Source organism: Perognathus longimembris, chromosome 5, assembly GCF_023159225.1.
Source record: "Perognathus longimembris pacificus isolate PPM17 chromosome 5, ASM2315922v1, whole genome shotgun sequence".
NCBI lineage: Eukaryota > Metazoa > Chordata > Mammalia > Rodentia > Heteromyidae > Perognathus > Perognathus longimembris.
This window is the reverse complement of record NC_063165.1, coordinates 1532332-1553963: the sequence shown is the minus strand read 5'-3', so window position 1 is coordinate 1553963 and position 21632 is coordinate 1532332. Positions and strand designations below refer to the sequence as shown.

General features: G+C 60.0%; 4 protein-coding genes and 1 pseudogene across 4 annotated transcripts in view; 1 reads left to right on the top strand and 4 right to left on the bottom strand.

The window, feature by feature from the left end:
- The window catches only part of Trpm2 (transient receptor potential cation channel subfamily M member 2), a 50874-nt gene extending 50179 nt beyond the window's left edge, over positions 1 to 695 (top strand). Inside the window, 1 exon segment of the mRNA XM_048346438.1 lies at positions 644 to 695. Within this exon segment, the coding sequence (XP_048202395.1) occupies positions 644 to 695 (52 nt within the window).
- On the bottom strand, positions 177 to 6409 carry Tspear (thrombospondin type laminin G domain and EAR repeats). The gene is made up of 5 exons (XM_048346437.1): positions 6341 to 6409; positions 4942 to 5180; positions 2216 to 2306; positions 1216 to 1380; positions 177 to 293 (listed from the first exon to the last, which is right to left on the bottom strand). Exons 1-4 carry the CDS (start codon positions 6407 to 6409, stop codon positions 1219 to 1221), a joined length of 561 nt encoding a protein of 186 aa, XP_048202394.1. The 3' UTR covers positions 177 to 293; positions 1216 to 1218.
- Positions 6410 to 6895: 486 nt separating this feature from the next.
- Positions 6896 to 7546, bottom strand: LOC125351579 (keratin-associated protein 10-3-like). Its single transcript, XM_048346435.1, has 2 exons — positions 7269 to 7546; positions 6896 to 7223 (listed from the first exon to the last, which is right to left on the bottom strand). Exons 1-2 carry the CDS (start codon positions 7544 to 7546, stop codon positions 6896 to 6898), a joined length of 606 nt encoding a protein of 201 aa, XP_048202392.1.
- A 5643-nt stretch (positions 7547 to 13189) lies between these two features.
- LOC125351398 (keratin-associated protein 10-3-like) lies at positions 13190 to 13840 on the bottom strand. The gene has a single exon (XM_048346108.1). The coding sequence runs from the start codon at positions 13838 to 13840 to the stop codon at positions 13190 to 13192; it is 651 nt and encodes a 216-aa protein (XP_048202065.1).
- Positions 13841 to 15946: 2106 nt separating this feature from the next.
- Positions 15947 to 16068, bottom strand: LOC125352092 (annotated as a pseudogene).
- Between the last annotated feature and the right edge of the window lie 5564 nt (positions 16069 to 21632).

The following is a 21632-nucleotide window of genomic DNA, read 5'->3' as shown; positions in this document are numbered from 1 at the left end:
GGGCTCCCGCGTGCCCCGTGGGGATCGGCTCCCGCTCCCTGCCACCGCCAGGTGGGGGAGACCCGCGGTGTGGGGGTGTGGGAGGTAGGAGGACCCGCGGTGTGGGGACGGGGCCCCCGTCCGCTCAGGGTGTGTGCACCCCCTCTTCGGGACAGCCTCACCTGGCAACACGGAGACCCACTGGCTGCTGGTGCACAGGTACAGCCCCCTCCGGACGGCGTCAAACCAGAACTGGGCCTCCTCGGCCTGCGAGCACGGGGGCTGCGCGCCCAGCGTCACCCGCAGGTTGGCTTCTGTGGGAGACCAGAGAGCAGGGGGCTGCTGTCAGGCAGCAGGGAGGAGAGCCGGCCCCCGCAGGGCCCCCCATCGTTCCGGCTACGCGGGGGCGTGCGGCACGCTCTGTGCCGGGGCCCCTCCCCGCGGGCGGCCGTGTCCCGTGTCTCCGGGCTGTGGGCGCACCCGCCCCGCTGCCAGCTTTGCGCGGCTCACGGCCTGGACGAGCCCCTCACGTCCCCCTCGGGGTTGCGGGCGCTGTGGGAGGGGCTCTCGGTTCTCTGCAGCCGAGGCGGGGTTTTAATAAAGCTGCCACGCGGAGGCTCCACGCGGGACCCACGTGCAGACCCACCAGGGAGCACCTGTCCAGGAGACACCCGGCCTGGGCAGGTGGATCGTGGAACGGCGCGGGGCAGAGCTGACTTTGGGAGGGGGCCGGGAGGGGGCTGCCCACTGAGGCTCTGGGTTCCACAGAAGGACGTTTCTGAAGTGAGCCCAGGAAGGGAGAAGGGTTTGGCCAGGGCAGGCCAGGCAGGGCCCTGGGAGGAGGGGGTGGGTGGCTCTGGCCTGCCTGGAGGCGCCGTCTGCGTTGTAGGGTGGCCCTGAGCACCCTGCTAGCCAAGGTGACAAGTACCCCCAGCCAGCAGTAGACAAGGCAGTTGAGAGGACAGCCCCCCGCAGAGCCAGGGACAGCCCTCCAGAGAGCCAGGGACAGCCCCCCACAGAGCCAGAGACAGCCCCCCGCAGAGCCAGAGACAGCCCCCCGCAGAGCCAGAGACAGCCCCCCGCAGAGCCAGGGACAGCCCCCCAACAGAGCCAGGGACAGCCCTCCAGAGAGCCAGGGACAGCCCCCCGCAGAGCCAGGGACAGCGCCCACAGAGCCAGGGACAGCCCCCCCAGCTCTCTCACGTGTCTCCCCGGGGTGGGGTGCTATGGCCTCACCTACTAACCATAGGGATATTTCAGCACCTCGTTATCGTCCGGCTTTCCTGGGAACCCCTGTAGTGCTGGCGGGATAGACAGCTCAGCCAGATGGGCGTTCCTGCTGGGGCACAGGCTGGGGGTGGCATCGGAGCCGGGCAGAACAACCAGCTGCCTCACAAGGCCCTGCGGGGAGGAGGGCGGCGCTCAGACCCCAGCTGCTGGGGCCCCGGACCCGGGGGACGCAGGAGTGTTAGCTCGGACCCCAGCTGCTGGGGCCCCGGACCCGGGGGACGCAGGAGTGTTAGCTCGGACCCCAGCTGCTGGGGCCCCGGACCCGGGGGACGCGGGAGTCGAAGCCCAGACCCCAGCTGCTGGGGCCCCGGACCCGGGGGACGCAGGAGTGTTAGCTCGGACCCCAGCTGCTGGGGCCCCGGACCCGGGGCCGGGGGACGCAGGAGTAGAAACTCCTGCAGAGCTAAGGAGCCCGCGAGTCCCTTGTCAGGAAGACCACGGGGACCCCAGCCAAACGCTGCGCTCTGTTCCACGCATGGGGTTTCCACGTGAACTAGATCGTGTCCAGTCCCCACTGCCAGTCCACCTGTCCATCCGCCCCTCTACCCAGGGCCATCTAAGGGCCTCTCCCTGCCTGCTGCCCTCTGCCCCTCCCGGCGCTCCACCCCTGCAGCCCGTGCGGGGCGCATGGGCACGGAGCTCCGCCACGGGTCGGGCGTGCTCCACGCGCTGCGGACGCCACGGCGAGCCACGGCCGTGACTCTCGGGGGACAGAGCTCCCGCCCCTCACCCCCCGGGACGGCAGCGAGCAGGGGCGGCAGGTCTGCTGGGAGTGTGGGGTGGGGTGGGCCTCCCAAGGGAGGTCCCTCGCAGGGCCCGGAGGGACTCAGGACAGGATGTGGTAGAGACCCCGTGAGCACAGGCGACAACCCCTCCACCAAAGCAGGGCCTGTGGGGGCCCGGCCCCCGAGCCCGGGGGAGCGGGGAGGGGGGGCGCCCCACGTACGGTGAACAAGCCTTTGCTTCTCCGCCTGCTGCCGATGAAGAACCGGGCTCCTCGCACCGAGAGCGTGTCCGGGAAGGACACGTCCGCCATTCTGGAAACATCAGCGGACAGTTGAGTCACCGGAGAGCCAGGGCTGTGCCCTGGATCGATTACACAAGGTCCATGAGGACTGGGCCCGGTCCCGGGCCGCCGCACCGAAACCACAGACACGTGTCCTCGGTCTGAGCCCGGGGCGCTGGTGCGCCCCTCTCCCTGGGCTCCTCCCCCTCCTCCCAGCCTCCTCCTCCCCTCTCCCGGCCTCCTCTCCCCCCCAGAGCCCCACCAGGTGCTCCCCTGCTCTGTAAGTCTCATCTGGACTCAATTCAAGCACCTTGCTCCCAGGTAAGTAGGCGTTCACGGGCACCTGAGGGTGTGACGCGGGGGAGGGTGGGGTACGGGGGGCAGCGTGGGGGAGGGCGCGCCTTGGGGGTGGATGTGGCGGGGGAGGAGGAGGGTGTGATGTGATGGGGAGGGCAGGACGCAGGGGAGGGGGTGATGTATGGGGGAGGATGCGATGGGGGCCATTTCCCCCCAGGACAGGAGTCTTCCCAGGGCACGGGGATGCTTGGTGGCTCTTCCCCCCCCAGCCCCCCACGGTGAGCCTCTAGCGGCCCCCACCTGCCAGGGTCCCCTGCCCGCCGCTCCCCCCTGAGCACTGCAGGCCGTGACTCTGGAGAAAGGCGCCCTGAAGCCCCCCGAGCGATGGGCAGAGCTGGTCTTGGTTTGGGTGCGGCCGGGTGAATCCGGCCACGGAACACAGTGGCCGGAACCTCTGGGAGGAAAGCAGAAAGCAGGCCCCTTCAGGCCCACATCCTGCCGGAGTGCACTTCCCACTCCCCCAGCACCTGCTCCCCCCCCGCACCCCCCCAGCTTGACCATCGGGCTTCAGCAGCCATGCAAAGGTCAGCTCCGTCCTGCTGTTCCAGAAAGCCCGATTTCACAGCACGGCCATCACTGAGCAGCTGGGTGCCGCGGACAGCTGCCTCCACCAGGCCTCGGCCCACGCGGCTCCCTGACTCATTCCCCAGCTGCCACTGCTGTAGACCCCTCCTGGGGGTGGCCACACTCCTGCCCTTCCCCCCCCGGGGGGCTGCCTTGCTTTCCCTGGACGCTGCCCCAATTCCTCCAGGAAGCCCCACGTTGGGGTCTCCAGCAGGAAGTCCGTTCTGCAAGCCGCGGAGGGACTTGCTCATTGGGGGAACGTTGGCAAGCCAGATGAGTGATTTCTGGGCCTCAGGTGCCACCGCCCCATTGTCACCAGTGCTGGGGCAAACCCAGGAGTCAGGTGACACTTTAGTCCAGCCACACGGACTTCCAGCCTGCACGCCATTGCTCAGGACCCTGCTGGCCCAGAGCAGCCAGCCGGCGGGGCTCCCCTTCTCTTGGCGCTTGAAAATTCATGGCACCCCTGGTGAAGTTCTGAGTATGGGGGTGCATGTCTGTGACCCAGGCTATGCGGGAGGCATAGGTAGGAAGATCAAGGTCCAGACTGGCCATGGGCAAAACACCCATCTGAGAAATCTAGAGCAGAAAGGGCTGCGGGCCTTGCTCCAGTAGCACAGCAAGCAGAAGATCTCCGAGTCAAACCCCAGTCCCATCCAAACAAACAAAACAAAACGGAAAATACATCAAGACCGGGTTCCTTCATTATGAAGTGAGTCTCTTAGCAACAAAACAGGAAGCAGGCACCTCTGACAGTAACAACTCGGGGTCAGGGCAGCGTGACTATAAACAGTCGTTTGTAAGGGTCGGGGCTCCACTGTGGACTCAGCGCGTCCCCAGGTCACTGCCAAGGGCAGCCGGAGTGCCGGGGGCAGAGGGCCAGGCAAGGCCGGGAGCAGAACCTGCTGCAGAGGTCGTGGTGCGCACACAGGGGCCGTGCGCCCGGCCTGGGCTTTGGGAAGACGGAATCCCACATCTCCGGTGAGGAGGGTGAGGAGGGGGCACTGGGCAGCCCGGCCCGGAGGGAGGGGGCCTCACCAGCCCTTACTGGGCGGCGCGCAGCCCCAGGCTGCAGAACCCGGGAGGGCGCCGATTTTCCCAGGGCCTGAGCTGGGGGGGCGGGGAGGGTTTGGGTGTGGTGCGCTCCTGCTCCTGAGTTGGGGGGGGCTCGGGTGTGGGGCGCTCCTGAGCTGGCGGGGGGGGGGGGGGCTCGGGTGTGGGGCGCTCCTGAGCTGTGGGGACAATCAGGTGTGGGGCGCTCCTGAGCTGGGCAGGCTTGGGTGTGGGGCGCTCCTGAGCTGTGGGGGGCTCGGGTATGGGGTGCTCCTGAGCTGGGGGGGCTTGGGTGTGGGGCGCTCTTGAGCTAGGGGGGGAGGATCCGGTGTGGGGTGCTCCTGAGCTGGGGGGGAGGATCCGGTGTGGGGCGCTCCTGAGCTGGCGGGGGGGGGGCTCGGGTGTGGGGCGCTCCTGAGCTGGCGGGGGGGGGGGGCTCGGGTGGGGGGCGCTCCTGAGCTGTGGGGGGCGGGGCTCGTGTGTGGTGCGTTCCGGAGGGCGGGGCAGGGGGAAGGTGAGCCGGCCCCACGCGCGGGGGCGCGGGGCGCGGGGATCGCTGGGCTTGGGCGCCCGCCGCCCCGGGCACCAGGGCCCTGTCCTCCGCAGGGTGTGCCCGGCTCTGCCCCGTCCCCGTCCCGTCCCCGTCCCCACGCAGGCCCCCCGCGGGATCCCCGGGCCGGGCCGGTACCTACATGTCCACGGGGAGGCCGCAGTCCGTGGTGAGGGAGAAGGAGCCCTGCGACACGGCCAGGACCAGGGTGTGCCAGCGGCTGTCGGCCAGGCCCGCGCTGCGGAAGGACACGCGGGTCTGCCAGGCGCCCGCCGCGTCCGCGCCCAGGAACAGGAAGTGCAGCTGGGTGGACGAGAACCGCAGGCCGAGCAGCAGCGCGTCCCGCTCCTCCGCCACCACCGACAGCAGGTACTCGGTCCTCTGCGGAGAGCCGGGGTGGGTCAGGGGCGGGCCCGGGGGGGCGGGGCAACGGGAGGGGCGGGGCGGGGCAACGGGGGGAGGGGAGGGGCCACGGAAGGGGAGGGGCCAATGGGAGAGGCGGGTGGGGCCAATGGGGAGGCGGGGCGGGGAGAGGGCGGGGCTAATGGGGGCGGGGTCAGGACGTAAAGCAGGGATAAGATTGACAGGAGGGGGCGGGACTAGGAGTAAGGAGGGGCGGAGTAAGCCGGATGGCAGGGCCAATAGGACAGGAGAAACGGGGCAGGGCTGACAGGAGAGGGGTGGGTGAATGGGCGAGGAGGGCGGGCCCGGAGGGGGCCCATGAGAGAGGAGGGGAGGATCGAGGAGGGGGGGGCCTCATGATGGAGCGGAAGAGCAGGGCCGATAGCACAGGAAGGGGGGGCGCGGCTGCAGGAGAGGGTGGGGCCGAGGGCAGGAGGGTGGGAGCGAGCAGGGGGCGGGCGAGTGGGGGGGTGCTGGGGAGGGCGGGGAATGAGGGAGCTCGGTGGGTGGGGGTGAGGCCTGGGCAGAGCCGGTGCTGGGGAGACATGGGGGGGGGTCAGGCCGGGAGACCCTCTGGAGGACCCAGCTCGGGAGCACTGGCAGGAGGGGAACCAGAGGCTCCTCCCAGGCTCGGAATGGCGGCCTTCCTCCCAGCCAGTGGGCGGGGCGGGGGGCCTGCCCTACGCTGCCCTGCCCTGCCCTAAGCTGCCCTGCCCTGCCCTACGCTGCCCTGCCCTGCCCTGCCCTGCCCTGCGCTGCCCTGCCCTGCCCTGTCCCGCCCTGTGCTGCCCTGCCTGCCCTACGCTGCCCTGCCTGCCCTGCCCTGCCCTGCGCTGCCCTGCCCTGCCCTGCCCTGCCCTGCCTGCCCTGTCCTGCCCTGCCCTGCCCTGCCTGCCCTGCCCTGCCCTGCACTGCCCTTCCTGCCCTGCCCTGCCCTGCCCTGCCTGCCCTGCCTGCCCTGCCCTGCCCTGTCCTGCCCTGCCCTGCCCTGCACTGCCCTTCCTGCCCTGCCCTGCCCTGCCCTGCCTGCCCTGCCTGCCCTGCCCTGCCCTGTCCTGCCCTGCCCGCCCTGCAGGCCCCGACACCCTCATGCCCTGCGGCGCCCGGGGAGCCTGCCCGGTGGGTCCTCAACCACAGACCGCAAAGAGACCCAGAGCCCTCCGGCTTCCGGGCTGTGCTCCGAGGAGCCGACGCAGGCCCGGGTGCATTACTGCAGCTGCTCACGGCAGGCAAATGGGCCGGTGTTCATGCAGTGGAATACTACTCAGCCCTAAAAAGAAGGGCACTCCCACGCGCTACATCACGAGGGAGTCCGGAGGACACTGTGCAAGGGCAGTAAGCCCAGGAGGATCTGGGAAGGGAAGAGGGAATTAGAACTTAATGGAGGCAGAGCTCCTGTATTTTTTTTTTTTTGTTCGAGGGAATGTTCTGGAAATGAGTGATAGAAATGCCTGCCACGAGTGTGACCTGGCAGCGAGTTTATTGGAGTCCAGGAGTTGCTGGCAGGCGGGAGCCAAGGGCAAGGGGTGCTGTGGGGAATGGAGAGTAGGAGGGAGAGGGGGAGGGGGCCAGGTCAGCACAGTGGACGTGTGAGGCTCCTGTGGGGGGGGTGTGAAGGAGCAGCCCCCCAATCCAGGTCAGGAGTGGATGGGGGGCATGGAGGAGCCACCTGCGCCTTGGCCCGGCCGCGCCCGTCAGCAGCAGGATGTGTGGGGGCCGCAGGCCGGGCAGGAGCAGGCGGGGCGGCACAGCAGGGAGACACAGGAGGCTGCGGGGCGGCAGCAGCTGGGCTGGCAGCAGGGGGCGCAGCCGCGGGAGGCGGGCGCCCCGCAGGCCGGCCTGCACACGGGCCTGCACAGCAGGGACACGCTGGAGGACGGCGGGCAGGGCGGGCAGGTGCAGCCGCAGGGCTGGCAGCAGCCGGAGGAAGCCCCACCGCACACGGGCCTGCAGCACACGGGTGTGCAGCACATGGGCGTGCAGCACACAGGCGTGCAGCACATGGGCGTGCAGCACACGGGCCTGCAGCACATGGGCCTGCAGCACACGGGCTCACAGCTGGCCTGCTGGCAGGGCGAGCCGGTGCAGCCGCAGGGCTGGCAGCTAGACTGCGGGCAGCAGCAGGGCGTGCAGCAGCTGGTGCAGACGGACTGGCAGCAGGGGCTGCACACACAGCTGGCCGGGGAGCAGAGGAGGGTCAGGCCGGGGGCGGGGGCGCAGCCGCAGGGCTGGCAGCTAGACTGCGGGCAGCAGCAGGGCTCGCAGCAGCTCTCTGGGCAGTCGTCCACCTGCCAGGAGGCGTTGGTGCAGGCGTCGGAGCAGACGGACATGGTGGAGGCGGCCATGGCGGGCTGGGCTGGGAGGAGGAGGTGAAGGGGTGTGTGTGTGTGTGTGTGTGTGTGTGTGTGTGTGTGTGTGTGAGTGTGAGGTGCTCTGGGCTCCTGGGCTTTTATATCCGGCCAGGTGTGTTTTCAGCTGGGTTCTCCCCACGCTTCCCCTTCCTTGTTGCTGTTTTGAGCTGGGCTCTGGGTCCTTATTAATCCTGGTGTGTTTACACAAAGCGTTGTTGTGCCGGCCAAGCACCAACACCTGTGGAGGGCTGAGGGCTGCGTGGCTGCGCTCCTCTGTGTTTGATCTTCTCGGCAAGCGTTTCCCCTACCCGCAGGGCCGTGCCCCTCCGTGGGCAGGACGCCCGTGCTCTGCCGGGGAGGTGAGGGCCCGGGAGAGCCCGTCCTGCCCCGAGCTACAGTTCAGAGCTGCAGCGGTGCACGGGGCTGCGCAGACGGGGACCGCGGGGGCCGCAGACAGGGCGGGTGACCCCCGAGAAGGTGGGAAGAAGGGCGGGGGAACAGTGGCAAGAGACCTAAGTTGTCAAGTCCAGCGTGGACTGGCAGAGGTGCAGACAAAGGAGAACGCGAAGGAGGTCGATTCTTCTAGAGGACAGGCCTTTTAGGAAGGGAGCTGTGAGCGTCTCCCTAACCCACAGGCCCCTGGAGACATGGGAAAGGACCGTGCCCTCTCACCACCCCAGCCCCAGCACAGAAGGAAAGCCCTACAAGCTCCAGAAAGAGATCCACACCCCGCGTTAGCCCCGGAGCCCAGGGGTCTGACGTGCAAGAAGCGGAGGAAATCCCCACTGTCAACGGGAGGATGGCAGAACCGCCACTCCAGCCCCCGGCCCGGAGCAAGGGAGACGAAGGCCCTCCAGATGTGACAGCCACAGGAGCTCTGGGAACACACACAGTCCCGCCGAACAAGACACAGCGCGGAGGAAGTAGAAAGAAAGACAACGAGGAGAAAGCGCGACGCAGTCCTTCCTTGTTAGGTGGCACTCCGGCACCTGCCCCCTGACCTGTGCCCCCCACCCCCACCCACGCCTCAGCCGCGTGGAGGGGTGCGGTTCTGAGTTCTGACAAGCGCACAGTCCCGTGTGGACCACCACAGCACCAGGAACCCCACCTCCCCAAAGTGCTTTCGTACAGAGAGTCCCTCCTCGCCCACACTCTTTCTACCACGCGGCACAGCTGGCATCTGACGGGCAGAACGTGAGGAGGGAGCGCACAGCTGGCAGCCTTTCTTTGAGTCTGGCCTCTCCGGCTTGGCCAAACGCCCTGGGAACCCGCGAGCGAGTTTGTCATTGCTCACGGGCGGAGCGCCACAGGTCCCCGTCAGTGCTTGACTCCTGACTGCGCGCTGAGCTTCTAGCAACAGCATTGTGCACGGTCACGAGTTTTCATTTCTCCAGAGCAAGTCCCCGCGAGTGGGCCTGTTGGGTCACAAGGCCGGCGGTGTAGCTGCCCGGAGACTGCCAGGCTGCTCTCCAGGGGCTGTGCCATCCCACGTTTCCGCCCACAGGCTGCAGGCGTCTGGGCGCCGGGCACCCTTACCAGCACTCCAGCTTGCCAGTTGTTTTCTTTTGAATGTTGGCCATTTGAGCAGGTGCGCAGTGGTTCCGGCTGCCTTTCTGGGTTGCTTGTCCGGATGACCAGCGAGGTGCCCATTTTCCAGATTGTTCTGTAGCGGCAGCCCTTCCCATTCCCTCCCGAGGTCTCCACGTCCTCCTTCAACGTCAGCCATGAAAATGGGTGTGCCGTCATGGTTTGGATACGACTACCTTGGTCAGTGAGTCACACATTTTCTACTAGTCTGACCTGGTGTTCCATTGCTTTAGCTGTATTTTAGTGAACAAAAGAGTTTAATAATGATGAAGTCAACTACTCAACCTTTCTTTCCTTTTATGTGATGTGTGGTGTTGCTCCTAAGAATTTTGTCTTAACACAGGCCATATAGAATGTCAAGTGCTGGTGGCTCACGCCTGTCATCCCAGCTACTCAGGAGGCTGGTCACAGTTCAAAGCCAGCCCAGGCAGGAAAGTCTATGAGACTCTTACCTCCAATAAACCAAAAGCCAGAACTAGAGCTGCGGCTCAAGTGGTAGAGCACCAGCTTTGAGCAAAGAAAGCTCAGGGATAGTGCCCAGAGCCTGTGTTCAAGCCCTAGTACTTGCTCCCACCCCCAAAAAAGCTACACAGTTTTCCTCCTAAAAGGCAAACATTTCCACATTTTACATTTAGGCCAATGGCCAGGCCTGATTTAGTTTTTACATTGAGTATGAGGTATAAGGTATTGTTTAAGGCTTACATTTCTTTTCTCCCCTCCCTCCCTTTCCTCCCTCTCTCCCTCCCTCCCTCGCTCTCTCCCTCTCTCTCACTGCAGATGACCTGGAGGTCAGGATTGTCTTTTCTGGGTGTGGCATCATCCACCCACAGCCCGTGATTATTTATATCTCATTTGATTTATTCCTCCTGGGTTTTCATGGTTCATATCAGAATTGTCACGTATTATTCTAGTGTAAGTCAGATTTTTGAAACAGAAACATCAAACCCCAACTGCTAACTACCAACCCCAGGAATAGAATTGGTCTGTTGCTTTTGTTATTTTCAGTTCACATCCTTCCACCTTGCTGGGATCTGTCCATTCCCAAGGCCAGCCAGGCTTCCTGCACAGGCACAACAGACTTCTGCCTTCCAGAACATAGCTTTTTGCTTCTTTCCCTCTCCCTATCTCACTGGGCGGCCCTTTGTGGGCTGTGGGGCGGCAGGGGTCTATCCTTAGTGGAAAGACTTCTTAATTTTACCTCTGAAAAGACGTTAGCTATGAGTCCTCGTCCCCCTCCTCCTCCTTCTTTTGACAGCGCTGGATTTGAACTCAGAGCCTTGTGCTTGCTAGGCAGGGGTTCTACCACTGATTCATGTCCCATATCTTTTTGCTTTATGTTATTTTCTCAGGAAGGATCTTGTGTGCTTTGCTGAGGGCTGACCTTGGATGGCAGTGCTCTTCTTTACAGCCTCTTAAACAGCTGTGGTCACAGGTCTGTACAACTGCACCCAGCTTGTTGATGCAGATGGCTCCTCACTAACTTTTTTGCCAAGGCTGTCCTTGAACTTTGGTCTCCACCTTCCAAGGAACTGGGAGGCATGGGTCTCCACAGGCTGTGAGTCTTTATGAAATGCTTTGTATCGAGTTACAGGGTAAACTTTCGTCCATATATTCCTAGTTCATAAAGAACAAATTTACAAATCATGACTTGATGTTGAATTCTGTACTTTCCCAGAGTACCCATTTGTATCACCACATTCTTTCCTTTTCTGGTTGTATTTATTGATTTTCGAGGATTGAACTAGCCTTGCACTCCTGGGAAGGAACCAGCCTTGTTGCAACACCTTATTCTGCTCTATGGTTTTTTGAAACGCTCTAGGTTTGGACTTCAGTGTATTGCTGACCCCCAGTGAGTTGTGGAAGGAGCTTTGTAGTATTATCTTTTTTCCCCTCATCTTTAAACATCTTCAGACTTCTCTAATGGACAAACTGGAAGGGATTTGTCTTGGTTGGAGCAATTTTAATTGAAATCAAGAAATAAACCAAGGGGAAGAAAAGAGAAGTCAGAGAAAAATGTTTGCAAGAGATATGTCTGATAATGCTGCTACCCACAATTATGAAGAACTCTTAAAACTAATTATAAGAGAACAGTGAATAAACACTTCACCAAAGAAGATACACAGGTGGCAGAAATGTGTATGTGAAGATGGTACATCATTTGAGAAGTACAAATGAAAGTAACAACTTGACACACTACAAGCCTATTGATGTGGCCAAAATCCAAAGCCCTGACAGCAGCAAATGTTGGCAAGAATGTAGCACAGCCGGTGCTCACCCAGTGGGGATGAAAATAGTGCCACTACCTCTGAGGACAGTTCTGTTTACTCCTTCCCTTCCTCCTTCCCTCCCTCCCTCCCTCCCTTCCTTCCTTCCTTCCTTCCTTCCTTCCTTCCTTCCTTCCTTCCTTCCTTCCTTCCTTCCTTCCTTCCCTCCCTCCCTCCCTCCCTCCCTCCCTCCCTTCCTTCTTCTCTTCCTCTCTCTTTCCCTCCCTCCCTTCCTTTCTCTCTATTCTTCTCTCTCTCTCTTTCTCTCCATCCCTCCTTCCCTCCCTCCCTCCTCCCTCTCTCTTTTTCTGGTCCTGGGCAAAATCCCAGTACCCTAGAACACCCTAGAACACCCTAGAACAAAGTAACCCTCACAAGACTGCAAAGAACAAAAGAGCCACCATGTCAAGGACCTACTCAAATCCACCACAGAGGAAATGTCCATCAAGCACAGTCACCAAGCAGCACTCACTAGTGTCCACCGAGCAGACGTGTCACCGAGCAGCACCCATTATATTCCTCATGCTCCAGAATTAGGAAAACAAAACAAATTAAGCATATTAAGCAAAGATAAGGGAGATCTTTCTTTAAAATAACCTAAGACACAAGCTGGGTGCCAGTGGCTCACACCTGTAATCCTAGCTACTCTGGAGGCTGAGATCTGAGGATCAGAGTTCAAAGTCAACCGGGCAGGAAAGTCCAAGAGACTCTTATCTTCAATTAATCACCAGAAAATTGGAAGTGTCCTTGTGGCTCCAGTGGTAGAGCACTAGCCTTGAGCACAAAAGCTCAGTGACAGCGCCCAGGCCCTGAGTTCAAGTCCCAGGAATAGCACAAATAATACATAAAATGATACAAGACACAATCAGACATCTAGATAACAAAACAAAGTGCGAGGTGGGGTGCCCTCCACAGGAGAAAATTCCAGCAAACTGGGAGCGTTCACAACACACAGCAGTGACTACAGGAGAGCTAGCAGCTGGACACGCCTGCAAGTGGAGCCTGAAGTGTTAGCCCCTGTGTGGGTGTGAGGTGCTCCTGGCGTGGGTGTGAGGTGCTCCCGCTGTGGGAAGCAGGTGGATTTTGCTGCGTGTCTAGCCACACGTGTCACTTCTGCTTCTTCCTACCTCTTCCTCTTCCTCTGTCCAGCCCTGGTTGCCTCGGTGCGGACATCGTGCATTCCTGGGATGCGTGGCAGGGTCCTGGCACATTCATACTACTGAGGCTGGCCCAGGAGTTCTGCTGGACACGGCCAGCATGAATGTCACACCTCTGTGGGGGCACCTCCTGGGGCGCCATCATGGCCCTTGGAATGATGGGGGCCTGTGTTGGTCACAGAGTTGGGCTCCCTTGGGGGGGGTCCCAGCCTCAGCCAGCATCACTCATGTTGGGGGGGGGTCATTGCTCAGTGGCTAAGGGTGGGCTCTGAATGGTGGGGTTTCACAAGGCAGCTCCCCTATCAACTGGACGTGGTCCTGAGTCCACCTTTTTTTCCCTAGAATCAGTGGTCTGAGGGGCTGATGTCTGCTCAAACCCTGTGACCCACAACAAGGACAGGAGGAGACATGGTGATCAGTGAGTTTATTGGTGATGATGATGGAAATCAAGGTCACATGACAGAGAAAAGAGGAAGTGAGAGGGAGGACAATGACCCAGAGGGAGAGAAGGGAAGAGAGGAGGGAGGAGAGAGGAGAGAGGAGATGATTGGGTCAGCACAGTGAACAGGAAGCACATATCTGCACGCTGTCCTGGTAGGGAAATGCCCACTGGCCCTGGGCCGCGCCCATCAGCAGCAAGCTGTCTGGCCACAGCAGGCTGGGCGGGAGCAGGCGGGGCGGCACAGCAGGGAGACACAGGAGGCCGAGGGGCGGCAGCAGCTGGGCTGGCAGCAGGGGGCGCAGCCGCAGGAGGCGGGCGCCCCGCAGGCCGGCCTGCACACGGGCCTGCACAGCAGGGACACGCTGGAGGACGGCTGGCAGGGAGAGCAGGTGCAGCTGCAGGGCTGGCAGCAGCCGGAGGAAGCCCCACCGCACACGGGCGTGCAGCACACGGGCGTGCAGCACACGGGCCTGCAGCACACGGGCCTGCAGCACACAGGCGTGCAGCACACGGGCCTGCAGCACATGGGCCTGCAGCACACGGGCTCACAGCAGGCCTGCTGGCAGGGTGAGCCGGTGCAGCCGCAGGGCTGGCAGCTAGACTGCGGGCAGCAGCAGGGCGTGCAGCAGCTGGTGCAGACAGACTGGCAGCAGGGGCTGCACACACAGCTGGCCGGGGAGCAGAGGAGGGTCAGGCCGGGGGCGGGGGCGCAGCCGCAGGGCTGGCAGCTAGACTGCGGGCAGCAGCAGGGCTCGCAGCAGCTCTCTGGGCAGTCGTCCACCTGCCAGGAGGCGTTGGTGCAGGCGTCGGAGCAGACGGACATGGTGGAGGCGGCCATGGCGGGCTGGGCTGGGCTGGGAGGAGGAAGTGTGGGTGTGTGTGTGCGTGTGTGTGTGAGTGTGTGTGTGGGTACAGTGGCCGCTGGCTTTTATATCCCTCCGGGGCTGTTGTCCTGGCCCCCAGCTTCCCCTTCCTGCTGGCAAGAGGCCCCTGGCTGTCATTAGTGATGTTTGTGTGCTGGGATGTTGTCCAGCTTGTTTACCACCAGCCAGGGTCTGTGCCCAGGGGCAGCACCCGGCAGGCATGCCAGTGGACAGATGGGACTGTGTGTCATCGCTCTATCTACTGCTCTCTGCCTGTCATCTGTCCGCCCATCCATCTGTCTGTCCGTCTGTCCCCTGCGGGTCCGTCTATGGTCAGTCAACTGTGTGCCTAGGCTGTGCTCCAGGAGCGGTGGTGCTTGGTATTCCGTGGTGGTACCTGTCTTGGTCATCTTGAGCCTTCTGAGCCACCATCCTTCCACTGACCACCGTTCTCTTGTGGTCATGGTCCAAAGCCCTCACCTGCCCCGCCCCTGTCTGCAGGACAGTTGCAGCCGGCAGGGACCAGAGAACAGGGTGCTAGTGAGCACCAGAGCCACTAAGTCTGAGGGGGCCATGCCTAGCCCCTGCCTCAAGCTCTGGACAGCGTCTTGCCACCCACCTCTCCCGAGTCCCACTCTGTGTCTGCTCCTTGCCCCGTCCTTGGCCTGGGCCAGCAGGTTCTATGCTTGGCAAAGATGGAGGCCAGCCACTCCTCCACAGCCACACGGCAGCCTGGGGCTCGGCTTCTGTTCTGAACCATGGTGGGTGCTGTGGGGCCAGGGCCCCCCCCTCAAGCCCCCCTGTGTGTCCCGCCTGCTTGCTGTCCTCTGGGCCCTCTCCCAGCTCGCCCTCCCCACGCGGGCCCCATCCCGTGCCCGCTCCGCCGCAGGCAGCCAGCTGCATGTCCTGATCTTGGATCCACGTCGGTCAGCGTGTCATGGAATGAGCTTCCCATGGCATACCACCTGCAGTCACACCTCCAGAGGTGACAGCGATTCCAACTGTGCTCTTTTCTCTGTCCATGCCCGGCGGGGTGCAGCTGCGAGGTTAGGCAGGCAGAGCCTGGTGCTGCCCTGGCTCCGCTGGGCCAGAACCGCGCTGTTGGGCATCGGCTTGGCATTGAGAGGCGGTCCTGAGAGGCCGCCTCTTCTCCCGCCCTGGGGCTGCGTGGCTGGTAGCCACTCCTACCCCCTCCCAGGTCTGGAACCGGAAAGGGTAGCTCTAACCAGCCCTGCCTCCCGTCTCGGAGCACATGTATGCCAAAATGGCGCCGGGCAGAACCCAGGGGGCGGTCCTGTGGGATGTGATGTTAGCCCATGGAGGAGGTCCTATGATGCCGCCCTTGGATGGACAGCTCAGATCAGCCTGTCACTAGTGTCTAGCTAGTCACTGCAGATCCCTCACCTTCCTGCTGCCGTTACTGTCATATAAACCCCTCCCCTGATTAAATCGTTGGAAATCCGAGAAGCTTTCCCCGAGAACGCCTGTGTGTCCTGCGTCCTCATTTAAGCGTAAGAGGGTGGGTGGGCATCATCGCGACTACACACATCCAAGGCTTTCATGTAGGCCGTACCCCAGTTTTTCCACCAGTGGGACGGGGGAATACGTGCGAGGGTGAGAGGGCCCTACAAATTGGTGCCACAACATGGGGCGAAGAGCCCACGGGAAACATAGACTTAGAGCTACCGGCAAGCCCTTGGATCATATTTTCTGGGTGTGTAGTCCCCCCATCAGTAGGGAACGATGGGGCAGAGCCAAAGTAGATGGAGTGACTCGTCTTTTAAGATTCTGAGGTTCACGCTCCAAAATACTGGATTGGATGTTTCAGATCTTTGTGCCGTACAAACTTGGGAGGAGCTGACCAATGAGATCGCGTGGTTGATTAGAGCCAACCCACTCTCATGGGAGACATGGGACTGGCTGGGGCAGGAACTGGAAGGCAAGGAAGTGGACTTGGGAGAGAAGCTCCCTCTTGCGGTCTTCCCAGTCATTAACTCCCTTAAGGCCTGTTTTTCTTCAGACCCGTCAGAAGAGAACTCCAGGGGTCAGTACAAGATCAGAGGCATGAAGACACGCTGGAAAACTGTCTTCAAGGTCCCTTAGGGAAAGCCGCACAAGCAACAGGCTGTCTACACTACCAAGAGGCTGCTGCTGGCCACCGGCGCACACCAAGTCCCCAGGAGTGATCCTTCCCTTCCTTCCTCCCTCCCTCCCTCCCTCCCTCCCTCCCTCCCTCCCTCCCTCCCTCCCTCCCCCCTTCCTTCCTTCCTTCCTTCCTTCCTTCCTTCCTTCCTTCCTTCCTTCCTTCCTTCCTCCCTTCCTTCCTTCCTTTTCAGATCTCAGTCTCCTGAATAGCTAGGATGACAGACACAAGCCACCAGTGCCCAGCTTTTTACTTTTTATTTTCTTGAAATATCAGCAACATGTGATCCTCATTTTTTTTTTTTGCCAGTCCTGGGCCTTGGACTCAGGGCCTGAGCACTGTTCCTGGCTTCTTTTTGCTCAAGGCTAGCATTCTGCCACTTGAGCCACAGTGCCACTTCTGGCCATTTTCTATATATGTGGTGCTGGGGAATCGAACCCAGGGCTTCATGTATAGGAGGCAAGTGCTCTTGCCACTAGGCCATATTCCCAGCCCGTGGTCCTCATTTTGCCTGGTAAAATGAATAAGCCTTTACTTCCCATTTCTCCCAAATTCTGTCCTGGATTTTTGTGAGTTGGCATTAGGTTCAGAAGACCCAATGTTTGGCACCTCTGCCGTTAAGACGTCAGAGCTCTGAACAGGACGGATAAGCAAGAGCAGAGGCCATGTCCCTCCCTTCCCTTTCCTAAGGCCCACAGTGGTGGGGAGCTTGAGGACAGGGGGCTTGCATTGTTGTCGGGTTTACGGGCCCAGCACTATGGGTACCAGGTGGTAAAGAGAGCTTATTCTCCTGCCACCATCTCTGCACAGTCTCTTGGCAGATCTGGCTGCTTGTCTTTGCCCAGACAGATGACAGGTAGATAGATGGCAGTGTAAAGTTCATGGTTTTGTCTGCTCCATTCATGCCCCAGGACCTAGAACAGCACTGCAAATACAACTGCTCCTCTGTAACAAGAGCCTGGAAAATGGACTGCCTTGCTCTCTCTCCCTTTCTCCCATCTCCCCTGGCTGGGAAATGACAGAAGACTTAACTCTGAGTTCCGAGACGGTTGAGAGGCTTGTGAGAGAGAGGCTGGTGAGCCGAGCCGGCAGGGCTGACTGGCGGCTGAGCGCCACAGGGGACCACGTACCAAGAGTTTGTCTGTCAGGGAGGATCAGCACCCATAAATATCGTGCACCTCATCAGACCCCAAAATACATGGAGCAAAATGGACAGACCCAAAGAAAGGAATAGGTAACTCCCATTCTAAATTGTCGTTGGGGACTTCAACAAGCCACTCTGTCAGGAACAAGGAAAGAATGGGGCTCGATCGAGTGGGGGACCCAAAGAACACTGAACCACCTCGCAGACCCACGCAGCTCCACCCAGCCACGGCCCCTGGTGTGGCCTCCAGGATGCGCAGCATTTGAGGCCCCAAAACTGGTCTCCATAGCTTTGTGTGACTGAAATTGAATCAAGTATCTTCTTTGACCACAAAAGGAAACTAGAAATCAAAACAAAAAGAAAGCTAGAATCTGCAAATATGGGTAAACAACACACACTTAAACCACAAGGGGTGCAAAGGGGACGTGAGGAAGTTAGGACCATCTCTGTGGTGAATGAAGAAGGAAACAAGGCAACCAGAAGCAGGAGACACAGTAGAGCCAATGTCACAGTAGAGCCGCAGTAGAGAAAATGTCTAGGTGAGAAGAGAAGCGTGATCTCAAGCCACACCCATCTTTGTTGGGCACTGGCTTGCAGCTTTGAAGAGGCGGACTTAGCCAGCCTGCCTCTTCTCCAGCCCTGGGGCCGAGTGGCTGCTAGCCCCGCCTGCCTTTACTTGGTCCGGAACCGGAAAGGCAGTGAAGGCGGCTCTAACCAGCCCCACCTGCTGTCTCAGACCACGTGGGCGCCAAGATGGGCGACCGACCAACCTAGGGACGGTCCTGTGGACCGTGATGTCCGCCCTTAGGGGAAGTCCCATGACATCACCCTTGATGGACAGCCTAACCAGCCTATCACAGTGCCTAGCTAGCCGCTCCAAATCCCTCCCCTTCCTGCCACCATTATTGCTTTAAAAACGCAACCCCGGAATAAAGACCTCGGATGTTGCTTCGACTTCTCCCCGGAATTGACTGCGTGTCCTGTGTCCTGCCTTAAACGTAAGGGGGCTATGGGGCAGCAGTTTCACTGCTCTACCTCATCTCGGCTCTACCCCCCTGGGATACGCTCCCTGCTCCTCCTGCCGGTGGGAGAAGCGCCCGGATCCGAGTGTCCCCTTCATAATTGGCGCCTGAACAGGGACCAACAAATGTGCGGCGAACAAACCTGGGGCTTAGAAGCCCTACCGGCGAGCTGAGTAATCCTTCCCTGAGGTAAGAGTACCCCCGTTAAAATATGGGGCAGACCCAAAGTCAGCGGAGTGAGTCACCTTTCAAGGTTTTGAGGCTCACGCTCCAAAATACCGATTTGGGCATTTCAGACTTCCAAGCCAAAAAGGCCTGTAGACCTTAAAATATACTGCACCCTGGGTGGAGACTGTCGGCCTTTTCAGCCTGGCTGCTCGGGAGAGGGACAGCCTTCCCACTGTCCAGGAGGAGAGGGGCTCAATGCCCCGTTCCGATGGGCTGGCAGAGGAGTCCGGGCCAGGTCCCCTGGGGTCCCGACTTGAAAGCCACGGTCCCGAGTCACGCGGTGGATGAGCGAGCCACAGAGCGGAAAGCGGCAGGTGCCACCGCCGCCACCGCTCCCAGCCCAGCTCGGATCGCCACCACTGCAGCCGCCATGGCGCTCACTCACTGAGCATGGGCTCCCCAGCAGATATTGACCCAGGATGCATCCCAACCCGGTGGCAATCCTGGGAGACCCAGGACTTTCGAGAGCTTAGAAAAGTAGTCACTGTGGAAGGACCTAATTCTCCCTGGACCAAGACCCTCCTCTGTGGCCTGGCTCATCGATTTTCTACTGCCCAAGACTGGAGGAGGTTAGCCCAGACCATTCTTTCTGGAACACTGTACATAAACTGGTGCGCCTTTTTTAGACACGTGTGCTATGCTCAGGGGGAGAGAAATCAAGCTGCCGACCCCCCAGTCCCCATAACCTTTGACATGTTTGGGTCCGCTGATCTGTATGTTACAAGCCTCCAACAGGCTGCTTTTCCTGCCCCCTATCGAGAGCAGGCGTGGGCTCTGGGATTGGCGGCATGGAAAAGCTTAGGGAGAGACTCCTCGGAGACCCCGATATGCCAGGAATGACTCAAAGGGCTACGGAGGACCTCACCGCCTTTATTGACTGGGTGGAGAGAAGTCTCCTGGAGAAGGCTCCTGGGTCCCAGCTAAACCAGCTTGTCAGGGTCCTGGTGTGGGACGGAATGACCCCAGACTGCAGGCTAGCTTGTGCGGGAATAAAGGAGAGATCTATGGAAAGCTGCGCATTTGCTTGCCGGGATGTCAGCACTCAGGTCCACCAGACACAGTCGTTGACTGCTTCACTTACTGAGGCATCCGTCCTTGCCCTCACCAGCGAGGCAGACAAGGGGCCCTGTTGTGGGCATAGCGAGACAAGCAGGGGGCTCTGTCATGGGCGTAGCGAGGCAAACAGGGGGCTCTGTCATGGGTGTGGCAGCCAGGGCCACTTTAAGAGGGAGTGTCCTTCAGGGCCCTTGAAATCTGGTGCCCCACGAGGACAATCCTCAGGCCAGGCTAAGGTGCTGCCTAAAACACCTTGCCCCTGGTGCAAGAAGGGATATCATTGGCGAAGGGATTGCAAGTCCAGATTTGATGCTGGGGGGAAGCCTTTAAACTGGTAGTGGGGCGCCTTCCAGCCCCGTCACCCAAAGGAGGCGACCAGTCTAGCAGCCAGCCTAGTGACCAGCCTAGGGCCCACTGGACAGCCCCAATAGTCCCGGGAATTAGGCCAAGAATAGAAATCGTTATAGCAGGGAAAAGGTTCTGATGTTTAATTGACACCGGAGCAGAACGGACTATACTAAGAAAAGAGGAGGGTCCCCCTACAGATAAAGACAGATAATGGACCTTGCTTCATTAGCAAACCATTGCAGACATTTTTCCAAATATGGAATATTAAACATACTACTGGAATACCATATAACCCGAGAGGTCAGGCCATAATCGAGAGGCATAATAAGACCCTAAAGGACCAATTATTAAAACAAAAGGGGGGGCAGCCCCCATGACCAATTAAGGACAACCATGCTTACATTACATATTTTAAATTTCTCCAAAGACCAACCTCTGACAGCTTTTCAGAGGCATTGGTCAGATCAGACACCTTATTTAAAGGTGCAAGTCCGATGGAAGGACCCCCTTACTGGGTCATGGTGCGGTCCTGACCTGCTTATTAGCGTGGGAAGGGGCTTTGGATGTGTTTTCCCGATTGGGGAACCAAGCCCAATTTGGATACCTGCTAGAGACCTAAGATATTGTTCATCAGAACCCAAGAGCTCTCTCTCTTGAGGTACAATCTTTGTTCTCCCCAGGAATAAAGAAAAAGACCAAGATGAATCTCTTCCTGCTCCTCCCTGGAACCTCAGGAGGCCTGTCTGTGTGCATTGGTGGTGGACGACATCGGAGGCAGCCAGCCTCCCTTCCTCCCAGCGCCGGCCCTGCTTGCTTCCTGAACTCTGCCTTGCCGTCGTCTTTCGTGGCACAATGTTTTGCTGTGGCGATATTGCCTGCAGCTTTGCAAAAGAACTGGAATTGAGTATTGCACTGTTGTTTCCCTTTTGCTTTTCCCCTTCTGCTGAGCTTAGGGTTTCCCATTGGAGGGAAATAGGCATTGAGGGTTTGGCACCTTGCTTCAATGTTATGATAAAATGTTTGCTAACCACATGCATTCAGTTACCAGCACCTTGGCTGCCGTGGACCTCCAGAGTCGCCAGGGCCTGAACCTGCTTCTACCTTACCGCCAGAGAAGGGGAATGCTGCCTGCGTTACCATGAGTGGCGCAGAAACAGACTAAGAACTCCAATTTTCCCTGGACTGAGCCAAATGGGTGGCTCCTTCATCTACTCCCCTTTGCGGGAGAGACCCCCCATTTTCCTTATGTCTACATTTGCCTTATGTTCACATTGCCTCTTGCTAGGACAAATAGGTCTCCCCTATTTCTTAAGTGATAAGCCAGGGCTGTCCAGTCAATGGTGGTCTTTTGCTTTTAGCCAATTGAGAACCCTATGAGGTTGGTCACGACACCTAGGATGCACAGCCTACCGGGGTGTACAGGCATGAGGCAGAAATAACAGGGCTTTCTCTTGAGTGCCAAGTCCACTCTCCCCAAGTTGTTCTACTGGGCTGGCCAGCCCTGCAGGTAGGTTTGCCTGAAGAGCTAGGGTGTTAGCCCATGACGGGTAAGGCCTCCCATGGGGGAGGCAACCTAAGACAGGCGCATTCTCGAGTAAGGCACCTCCTGCTATTTAAAAACAGAAGGGGGAGATGTTAGGAACTGGCTTGCAGCTTTGAAGAGGTGGACTTAGCCGGCCTGCCTCTTCTCCAGCCCTGGGGCCGCGTGGCTGCTAGCCCCGCCTGCCTTTACTTGGTCCGGAACCGGAAAGGCAGCGAAGGCGGCTCTAACCAGCCCCACCTGCTGTCTCAGACCACGTGGGCGCCAAGATGGCGGCGACCAACCA